The sequence below is a fragment of the Ammospiza caudacuta genome, chromosome 13 (genome assembly GCF_027887145.1).
Source record: "Ammospiza caudacuta isolate bAmmCau1 chromosome 13, bAmmCau1.pri, whole genome shotgun sequence".
Classification (NCBI taxonomy): domain Eukaryota; kingdom Metazoa; phylum Chordata; class Aves; order Passeriformes; family Passerellidae; genus Ammospiza; species Ammospiza caudacuta.
This window is the reverse complement of record NC_080605.1, coordinates 8,040,012-8,050,964: the sequence shown is the minus strand read 5'-3', so window position 1 is coordinate 8,050,964 and position 10,953 is coordinate 8,040,012. Positions and strand designations below refer to the sequence as shown.

At 52.2% G+C, this 10,953-nt stretch overlaps 1 protein-coding gene across 2 annotated transcripts; it reads left to right on the top strand.

Annotated features, from left to right (window-relative positions):
• Window positions 1-1,832: 1,832 nt before the first annotated feature.
• PLEKHF1 (pleckstrin homology and FYVE domain containing 1) lies at window positions 1,833-8,959 on the top strand. 2 transcript variants are annotated; one of them, XM_058813618.1, is made up of 2 exons: window positions 1,833-1,867; window positions 6,693-8,959. In XM_058813618.1, the coding sequence occupies exon 2, from the start codon at window positions 6,705-6,707 to the stop codon at window positions 7,524-7,526; it is 822 nt and encodes a 273-aa protein (XP_058669601.1). In that variant the 5' UTR covers window positions 1,833-1,867; window positions 6,693-6,704; the 3' UTR covers window positions 7,527-8,959. The 2 variants fall into 2 exon arrangements, with proteins under 2 accessions (XP_058669601.1, XP_058669602.1); XM_058813619.1 differs by lacking the exon at window positions 1,833-1,867 and adding an exon at window positions 4,381-4,434.
• The last annotated feature ends 1,994 nt before the right edge of the window (window positions 8,960-10,953 follow it).

Here is a 10,953-nt window from a genome sequence, read left to right as displayed (position 1 = left end):
TTGCCTGAGCACACCTCCACTTCTGACTGAAGAGAAACAAAAAAACCTCCAAATCCCAGGTGGTTTGGCCAGCCCAATGCTGTGTTTGGCTGATGTGTTGTCCAGGTGAGCATGCTGAGAAACAACAAGAAAAATAAAATATTAAATCTCAGTAATAAAGACTATTATTAGCATAGTTTCATTAGCATATGAGAGCAAATTCAGAATAATTTTAGCATACAGGAGGGAAAAAACCAGGTTCAGAGTAATAATCTGTGGCTGGTTAGATCTGAATTAGCCTGACAGCTAAGACAAATTCTGGCATATTTAGTTCAGTGCTTTGTCTATTTAGAGTTTACAGATATTTACAGTTAGACCTCGTTTAAAAACCCCCAGCATTCTGTAGAGAATTAATTTCTAAGCTGGGCAGATCTCCTCAGAGTTAGCAGCTCCACATAAACCAGCTCCCAGGTGTGAGAACCAGTCTGCAAAGGCAGACCATGTTCCTTGCACTGACAGACCATTCAGTCCCACAGAAAAGGGAGAAGGACTGGAAAGCCCTGATATATACATATATATATATATATATATATATAAAACTTATATATCACTATATATATAGTGATAACCTGAATCTGTCCAGCCCAGCAGCCTCCCCTCGGTGCTGAGCTTTCTCCCAGGTTTTCAGGGGTTTCTCAGTGACCTGATGGCCCTCTCCGCAATCCCCCCTCATACACTGCTAGGCACTGAGCTTAGTCCGTGTCCTCATTTATCTGCTCATCTGACACAACCACAAAGTGTAAGGAAATAAGGTCTTGTAGAAGCTCCCATGATTGCCAAGCACTTTAGCTCTAAAGTGCACCATGAGCTTCCCAGCCCATATTATTATTACCAAAGAAAATGAAAACCTGGGAAAAAAAATATTTCTAATACCTTGACAGGTCCATCACTTCCCATTAAAAATAGAAAAGCTATTACAGAAAGTGAGCAAGCACCTGAATTATAGATCAGCCCAGGCCTGGGGTTGTGTGACTGCACCTGGCAAGGGCCAGAGCTCGGGTGCCCTGCAGCACCTTCAGCACTGCTGGGGCACTCACAGCCTCTGCCCACCACCCTCCTGGCACTGTCATGAGTGGGTGGGAGAGAGGAATGCAAAAGATTTTCCTGCAACGCCAATTCGGTGTTAATAGAGCATTCTCTACACAGAGGTCTGTAAGTGTAACCACAAAAGTGGTGAGAAGCTGTGATCCAAGGCTTGGGAGCAGGTCTGGTTTCTGTTTTGGACCAGTGTAATGTGTAGTTCTATTTATATCCTTCTTCTTAACTGTGAAACGCCGGGGGTATTTTATCACTGAAACAATCTTTATACAATGCCATCTATGTGTACCCTTCTGCTGGATGGAATATAACGTGATTAGGGGGTGATCAAACTGGAAATTTAAAACTGCCAGCAAGCTGTGCTTGTGGGGCCAAGAGGAGAGTGTGCAGGAGGGTGCGGGATGGCAGCAGGGCACACACAGCTATGGGGCACACACACAGCCATGGAGCACAGGCAGCCATGGGGCACTCAGCCGTGGGGCACAGCCATGGGGCATACACAGCTATAGGGCACACAGCCGTGGGGCACGCAGGCAGGCGTGGAGCACACACAGCCGTGGGGCACACGCAGCCATAGGGCGCACGCAGCCATGGGGCACACAGGCAGCCGTGGGGCACAGGCAGCCCCCCTCACGGCCCTGTGGGGCAGTCCCAGCCTCGGCAGCCCAGCCCGGCCCCGGGGCGCCCATTGGCGGCGGTGGCGGTGGGCGGGGAGCGGCAGCGGGGCCGGGCCCTGGAGCGGAGCGGAGCCGCCCGGCGCGGCCCGCGGGAGCGTTACCGCGGCCGGCAGGTACGGGCCGAGCGGGGTTGGGTTCGGGCGGCGCGGGGCGGCGGGGAGAGCCGGGGGTTCGGTGTGGGACGGAGGAGAGAGCCGGGGGTTTTCCGCTGCCGGGCCGGAGCGGGGGACAGGAGCGGTCTGGCGGCTCCGCTCCGCCAACCGTCGAACATAGCGGCGAGGTGAGGGGGCCGTGCGGACTGCCGGCTTCGGCCCGGGGTCCCGCGGTGTGCGCTCCCCGTCCCGGGGATCCCGCGGTGTGTCCTGCCCGTCCCGCGATCCCCTGACGCGTGTGCGGAGCTTGCGGCCCGAGCACGGCTCCAGAGGGGAGGGTATGCTGAGGTTTTTAGAAGGGAGGGTGTGTTGGGGTATTAGAGGGACTCTAAGTCCCAACTTTGCCCGCGTACCAAACCCGGACGCTGTCCCGCTGCGGAGCTGTAAGCGGGACCCCGCGTGGGCCCTGCGCCTGTCCCAGAGGGGCGCTGAGCTCCCGGGCGCTGCGAGGGACAGCGAGGGACAATTGTCGCTTCCCTGGCGGTCCCCTCGGCAGCCAGCCCGTGTGTGTCCTTGGTCACGAGTCCGGAGAGCCTCGGGATGAGTGCGGGGACAGGGAGCGGGGCACGGACGGGGTAAGGCTCTGCCTTGAGTTTCGTGGTTTTCCCCCTTCCTCCCTCCCTTCCTGCCCTTCCTCCGCTGCTTGGGCGCCTCTGAGCCTGGCTGGCACTTGTAAGAGCCACAGCTGAGCTCAGGCTGTCACCAGCGGGTTCGGTAACATCAGCCTGAGCTCCTCAAAGCCTGCCCGGCCGTCCCCTTGCTCTGGCCCTGCTGAGCAGCCGTGGCGAGACGCTTGGCAGCTCAGTCAGTCCGTGTCCCACCGGGACTGTCACATTCCTAAAGGCCCCCTGTGACAGCCAGCCCCAAAGTGTGCATGTGCTGAGTTGGGTTCCTCGTAAGCACGGCAGGAAGGGGCTTACCAGAGCCTGCCCTCCTTACCTCAGCAGTTACAGCGTGCCGGGAGAGAGGGAGAAGCGAGCTGAAATGCCCTCCGGCAGGAAAAGGAGAGGAACTTTGTTCTTCTTGCTCTAAATGCCTGCTCGGGCAGCTGCATCCTACTTGCAGCTTGGTGAGCAAGAGCTTATGCCAGCCCTAACTCCAGGAGAGATTTCTCAGGGCAAGGCAGAAAGAGGGATTCAGGAAAAGCTGCAGAGAGATGAGGCTCGGGGCATTCCCTGCTGGCAGCCCTCAGCAGTGAGATCTGGGTGTCATGGACCATCCCATGTGTGGTATGCACGAGGTATGCAGTGGATACCAGGGCTGTCAGCTCTGCCTGATGGCAGGAGTGGAAGGATCAGGTGGAACAGCTCTCTGCATCGGTACACCTAAGCCTTAGGTACATACAGACTTGAAAAACATACCCCAGACTTGCTGACCCGTGAGCTGAAGCTGAAATGCTGTGCCTAGCAGGCATCAACATGGCTGTTTATAATCACAAGTGAACAAGCCCGCATTGTTAAGTGTTGTGGCGTGCTTACTTCTGGAGGGGAGTGCCAAGCTGTGGCTCTTTTCCTTTGAACATCAGTCATGTTCACTGCACAGTATTTGATCACATGCAGACCCAGCAGATCCTGATGGAAAAAACAACCCCAGAATTTGCCATGCTAGAAACTTCTGTGAAAAGCAGCATGCCAGAAAAACACATCTTGCCACCTTAATTTCAGCTGGGTAAGCTGCTGCTGCTGCATGTGGTACCTGGGCACATGTAGCACTTGCTAATAAGCACTGTGACTGTGCTGACCTGACACAGCAAACTTAAGCAAACAGGAAAAAAAACATTTACCAAAATGAATAAAATAGATTAGACTTCATACTCTCACTTTGTTCCAAAGGGAGAGGCTCTCATCTCCCAGGAAAGGAGACCATAGTAACACTCAGCAGCTATCTTTATTTACCAGATTCACAAAGTGCCTGCATTCCAAAGCCAAACTGTGGATTATTTGCAGTGAGTCACAGTATTAACATGAAATTGGGTTTTATGTGGTTGGTCAAGCTGAGCTCTGTGTGGAACTCGGGACAGGATGGATCTGGCTTGTGGTGGGATGTGATGAGTCAGCCCCCCAAATGGCTGTTTCTGCCCCCCCTACCTGAACAGGAATAACACAGAGTGAATTGTCCAAGCCTAAAGGTAGGCACTGTGAGTCCCACTCCCACCATTTTATTTTTTTAAACTTTTTATTATGTGTATGTGCTGTTCTCCAGTCACTTCTGCCCGAGGTGGAGAGAGATGGGAGGAAAACATTCTGCTTTTGCATCCCACAAAAACTCCTTCAAGAAATACCCTGAGCTAGAGCAGCCAACAATTGTAGTCTTAGCAGAGAAGATTTTCCCACAACAGAGTTGGCTTTTCTTAGGTTAACTTGTGGTATTTTAACTAGGGAGCAAACCAGAGGGTGGAGGAGTAGGGACATAGCTGCAGGTAGAAGTCTGATGTGTAATGAGAGCTCACCTTTGGTTTTTTCACACTACAGGATTGTGTCCAGCCCCTTCTCCTTTTGCTCCATGCAGTAAGTCCAAGAGGGACCCAGGTCAGTGGAACAGCTAAAGCTTTCACAGCAGCACAGCTTACACTCCTCTTTGGAAAGGATTTCAGGTTTCCTGGCTCTGTGCAGGCAGGGTCTCTCTATCTGACAAAATGTTTTAGTTTCCACTGGAATCTGGTGTGCAGAGATCTTTAGAAATAGAGACATGTCAAGTACTATAAGTTCTTGAGAGGTTGGGCCATGCTTCTAAACTACATAAAATAAAAGAGGCAGGCTAAGAGCTCCATAACCCAGCAGCACAAGGGAAGGAAACTGGTGGGACTGCTTTGGTTTATCCCATTTGGTGTGGCTGGTGCCCAAAGTTCTTGACAGCATATTATTGCATTCACAGTCTTTGCACACCAAGGATCCCAAGCTGTAATTTGAGTTTTTCCTGTATTATTTGTGTGCTCATCTTGCTCTTTCACACAGAAACTCCTCATCCAGGGATGTGTGGAGAGATCACATCCCAGGATAGGTGGGTGTCTGGGTAGCCCTAATCAGGGAGTTCGTGGACAGCAGTTTGCCCTGCCTGTGTGCTCTTCAGCCTCATTTGTGTATTTGAGAGGGAGAGGGTAAAAACACCTGGTGCTTATTGCAGCAGGACATCTCCTGTCCCTGCACAGATGCACTCAGGCTGATGGAGCCACGCTGGGAATGGAGGCTCTCTGCTCTCTGATGACAAGGGACAGAGCCTTGGCCCAGCTGCTGCACGTTGTGCCGTGGCAGGTTGGCTGGGGAGTGCTGGCAGCCCCTGCTGCTGCAGGCAGCCCTGGATTTCCCCTCTGGCCAGAGCACTCAGGGAATGTGAAGTGAGTGGATGTGCCCAGCAGTGCCCAGCCCCACCCAGTGCACTCCTGGGCTTTGAGGCCCTGAGGATTCACATCCCCGCTGCTGCTCGAGGGGCACCCCGAGGAAGGCAGCTCTTAGGAGCACTCAGCACTCAGTGAAAGCTGTTCCTGCAGGTTGGTCACTCCAGTTAGGTCTGCCATGGCTAAACCTTGTGCTTTTCACCCTAGAGAGGGAAGCTCTGGGAACCCAGAGGAATTGCCCAGTCTGCCTGCCAGATGGGTCAGCTGAGAGGTGCATGGTGTGCAGCAGCTCTGTGGTTTCCCTTCCAGCACAGCAAAGGGGTGACTGGGGGTGAGGAGCAAGGGTAGAATGTCCCACACACATGGGACCAGGCATGTTGTCATCCTCCTCTTCCCTCCAGCCTCCTTGGCAGCAGGGACTCTGGGCAAGGAGCACAGGGATAGCAGTGGAGAGCAGCTCTGCATGAGTGCTTCCATCAACCAGCAGCAGCAAGCAGGGTAACAGCACGTGGCCCTGTGATCTTGGAACTGCCTTGTGATGGCTGAGGTACCTCTGTGCAGGAGGAAATGACTCACATTGCCATGGCCAGCTGGCCTTGGGCAGCACCCTCCAGCCTGCAAGGGGCAAGGAGAAAATCCACTGCCAGGAGCACCTCCCTTAGCGCAGCCTGCCAGGAGCCAGCAGCTGCTTTCACTTCAGGGTTACTCTTACCTGGGTTTCCTGCTAGAACAAAGCACAGCACAGTGTCAAACCCCAGACTGAGTGAGAAGGAGGGTGCAGAGGTGTGGGAGAGATGAGTGTGCTGCATTCCACTTCCCCTTCAGCAAAGCTGACAGTTTCAGAATGATGTGTCTTGCATTTGGAAGCACTGTCATTCCTGGGATAACAGAGGAAAGGCTGAACTTCTGTGGGTTTATTCACATCATGGGGGCTTTTTAAATTTCCTTTTTTACCTTTTTTGTCATGCATGGAAGAGGTGATACCACAGAGTTTTCTTTTGCTCCTGCCTCAGCTCAGGCCCAAAGTGGAGCTGTGGGGGTGTGTGTCTGTAAGCAGTCCTTGAGAAGGCAGGTGTGCAGTCAGAAACAGGAGGTTTGCTCTCTATGGATCTGCATAAAATCAGGTTCAGATCAAGCAGCTTTTTTTTCTAAGGGCACACAGGGAGACTGGTAAAAAGCACAACCAGGAAGACCTGGCTCTGCCTTCAAGTGCTTGCATTGCTGTAAATTGAACCTTCTAAGTATAGCTTGGGCTGTTGCAAAATGAGGTCAGAAAGTCTGAAGATTTTATTTAAAAAGGTAACAAACTAAAGCCAGGAGTGCTCAGGAGATCACCTGTAGCCTCAGATTGCATCAGGAGCATCTCGCCTGTGCATCCACTGGCTACTCACCCTCACCCTGGTGCAGGTGTCTGCAGTTTCACCTCTTCCCTCTGTGTTTTCCTCTCTGCAGAGGGAGCTGGACATGATGGACCACCTTGCAAACACGGAGATCAACAGCCAGCGCATCGCTGCTGTGGAGAGCTGCTTTGGGGCTTCTGGGCAGCCCTTGGCCTTGCCGGGCAGGGTGCTCCTGGGAGAAGGGATTTTAACCAAGGAGTGCCGCAAGAAGCCAAAGCCTCGCATCTTTTTCCTCTTCAACGACATCCTGGTCTACGGCAGCATCATCCTCAACAAAAGGAAGTACAACTCCCAGCACATCATCCCCCTTGAAGACGTCACTCTGGAGACGCTGCCAGACACCCTGCAGATGAAGAACCGCTGGATGATCAAAACCTCCAAGAAGTCCTTTGTGGTGTCGGCAGCGTCCCTGACGGAGAGGAAGGAGTGGATCAGCCACCTGGAGGAGTGCATCAAGCACCTGCTGAGCAAGACGGGCCGGCAGCCGTGCAGGGAGCCCGCGGCGCCCTGGATCCCCGACAAGGCCACGGACATCTGCATGCGCTGCACGCACACCAAGTTCTCCACGCTCACCCGCAGGCACCACTGCCGCAAGTGCGGCTTCGTCGTGTGCGCCGACTGCTCCCGCCAGAGGTTCCTGATGCCCAGGCTGTCCCCCAAGCCCCTGAGGGTCTGCAACCTGTGCTACAGGCAGCTGCTGGCCGAGAAGAAGAAGGAGGCAGAGGCGGATCGGAGGCAGACGGAGCCCATCCCCTCTGCCACGCAGGGCTACGAGCCCTCCAGCGGCGATGAGAGCGACAAGTCTGACGATGACAGGGCTGAGCACTGGCCAGCTGACTCAGAGTTTTATACCTCACAGGTATCCTGGTCATCTTTCCACAGCTGACCTCCCTGGGAGCTGGTGGCGTTTATACACTCGGAGGCCAACCTCTGGCCTCCAGTGCGTGTCCTTCTCGATGGTTTCTCTGAAGGCCGTGCCTAGGCAGGTGGGTCCTGGCCCCTGTGTGTGCTGTGAGAGCTGAGACAAGGTTTCCCCTCTGAGAATGTCTCATACAATGTGAGCACAGAGAGAACAGCTCAGTGAAGAGCACTGAGGACTGGGGCAGTGCCCTGTGGATCAGTCTTGGCCAAATGAGCTCACCTTCAGTGCCTTATTCTTCATCTCTGCTAAAACATCTCTTGTTTGAAATGGTTTGAGATTGGCTCTTGGGAGGAAAAGGAGCATGAAATCCCAGAGTTGAACACATTGGCCTGCTCACTATGTGTTCCTCTGTCACAGCAAGGGCCACTCTGGATGTCCCTTTCCATGAGCATTCTGAGATTCTCACTGCAGGCATGCCAGCCCGAGGGAATAGCTGCTCATCCCTGCACGGTATGGCCAGCACTGGATTCCCTGTGTTCTCAAGGCTGGAAACACTCAGAGAATGGTACTTGGAATGCAGGGAGCTTGTGTGGGGCTCAGTGTGAGCCTCAGCAAAGCATGGAGCATCCAGCTCTCTCACATGGAAAGAGGCCATGCCAGGAGGAGGGAGGGGAGGGCAAAAGGACAGGGAAAATGACCCTGAGCAGTGAAATATGGAGGGAGAGAGGTGCTGCAGTTCACTCAACTGAGTGCAGAGCCCAGATCTCAAACACAGGCAGTTATACCAGATTACTAGAAACTTGAAATCTCCAGCCTATCAGGTAAAAGGAGAGCCCAGGGAAGACTTGATAAAAGTCTGTAAAAATCCAGGGAAAAGCCCAAATTAAGATCCTGTGAAGTACAGCACTTCAGCTTCCCCTTCCCTCCTGTGCTGCTGCCCAAGGCATCAGATTCTCACTTGTGGGCTCACCTCCTGCCTTATCAGCCTCACAAGTCCAAAGTTAAGGTCCTTCATGTACTTCAAGGATGGGAGCCAAAGACTTTACAGTTTACTTGAGATCAACTTTTAAGTTCAAATTCAGTTAGAAATAAACTGTGTTTATTCAAGTATTCTATCATAATGTAGCAAGGGAGTAAATATAGAGGAAATCAGACAACAGCAATTGTTTTGCAGCAGGCATTTCTACAAACTCCATTATTACTTTTAGTATATTTTTAAATTGTGTATTTTGTGGTCTGGAAAAGCAGCATGGCTGGGAATACACTGCCAATGTTGTAAAATGTTTCCTTACCATGAGCTGTCACAAGGAGAGCATTGCTTGACAGGTGGCCATGTGGTTTTTTAAATTTCAGTTCAAGATAATTATTCTTACTCCTCTCTTTTATAAACTGCTACTGTTCCAGTGAATTTGTATCACTTGACTGTGTGTGAATAAAGATACTGCCAACAGGAAGGAGCCAGGAAAGCAGGACAATAAAGGATGTTATTATTGAACAAGAGTCTTAACAAGAGCTGGGACCCAGGCCTGGCCAGCCCAGCACAAGTGGTGACTCCTCTGCTGTGAGGAGACTCCTCTGATTTCTGTTTACTCCTTGAAGGTAAGGGCATCAATCCGATGTTTCCTTTCTGTTTATACCCAGTTGTTGTCTGACAGGCTTTCCCAGGTCTCCTGCAATCCCTGCAGTAGTCTGTATCAACTGGAACAGTCTTTTTCCGCTGGGGACACAGCTCAGAGTGGGCCAGCAAACCTTATGACCTAAGCAGATGTTTTTGGGCTTTATAGCAATAAGTACACTGAGTTCTGTTTTTTTCCATCCCTCTCCAGACTTAGTTCCTAGCTCTGCACAGCAGTGATTGTTTTCACAATGCCTCCCACCCACCAGAAGGGTGTACATGCTATGCAAACAGAAAATGACCTTAAAAATAAACAGCCATTAGAGTGGCTCACGAGCCAAAAATAGCCCAGCTGCTGAGTCTGCATCCAATCAGAAATGCAGTGCAGTTTGGAACCTAAGCCTTAGTTCAGTTAGAGATCAGCTTACTTGTGTGTTCGAAGGTCTTACTACTGCCAGCCCCAAAAGACCTATGAACTGCTTTTATGCTCTAATGAGGGACAGGCACTCCTCTAAAGAATGCCTTCTTGGTGAGCAAAAGCTTTTCTTAATTACAGCAGGGGAAAAAAAATCAGAACAAACCACCAAAAACAACCCAGCTCCTTTTTCTGATGCATGTTGCTGATGGCTTCTGGGGAAATGGACACATCTTCCACCAACTGCAAGCCCCAAGAAACCAAGCAGTTCTTAAACTTTTCATGCCTATGGTAAAAGGATCCTGCCCAGGAAAACATGGGGAAATTTAAACAAAGCCTCTCCCCCACTTCCTGAAGTTCTGTTGTGGAACTCAGCACTGGGATTAGAGCCTGGGGCTCCTGGCTTCTGGCCTGCTGAACACATGGGTTTTAAATCACAGGCTGTGTGCTGTTACAGTCCAGCCTGGAGTTTTCCAGCCTGATTCTATCTCCAGTGCATTAATAGGGCATTTCCTGATGGTTTGTGCTCTCTCTATTTTAGCTAAATAAAGGCCTTAGCAGAGATCCACTCCAGTTGGCAGCCCCACGTGGCCAGGAAGAGCAGCAGTGCTCCCCTTGGGAACATCTGCAGGCTGGAGGCTTTGTGGGGTCACAGCCTGCTCCTGAAGGGCTCCCAGACATCAGCTCTGGGGTCATGTGCCAGAAGAGGTTCCTTGCTCAGCCCCTGCCTGAAGGTGTCACAGCCCAAAGGGCACAGCAGGGTGAGGGTGTCCCCATTGCACACCATCCTCTCCAGAGTTGGTCACAAGGGGAGGAAGAGGATGGCACTGGTGCAGCAGCCAGTCAGGAAAGCTAAAGAGAAGGTAATGGGGAGCTTTGCTCTGCAGATAAACTGAAAGGATAAAAAGGTTGCAGGAAAGCTGAGTGTTCTGCTGTCCCAAGGCACAGCTCAGGCACACCCCAGCTCCCAGCACATGCTGACTCAGCATTCACGAGTGCTCAGGAGGGAGAGGTGAGCCAGCTGCTCCAAGGCTTGCTCCCAGTTACTCAGGCACTCAGTTTCTGTCCAGGCTGGATTTCTGGCTCTGCCACAGCTCACAGCCTCCTCCAACTCACTGCTGCTGCAAGGCAGTTTCTCATGTTCCTCGCTCTGCCTGGGTTTTTGATTAGGGGGAGGAACTGAGGAGTACCCACGGTCCCAGCTGCTCTTGAGCTGCAAAATGGTGTCTCCAATGAAAAGCACAGGCTTCTGTTTCCCACCCTTTCTGCTGCAGGCCATGGACCTTTAAGGATGGTGCTGGCAGGAAGATGTTGTACTGCTGGCCCATCTATGGTGGACACAAAATGGAAACCGTTGCCCAAGGCCTGTGTGCTGGAGATGGTGTCCAGGGCCCAGGACAGGAGCACAGGCTGCACACCAG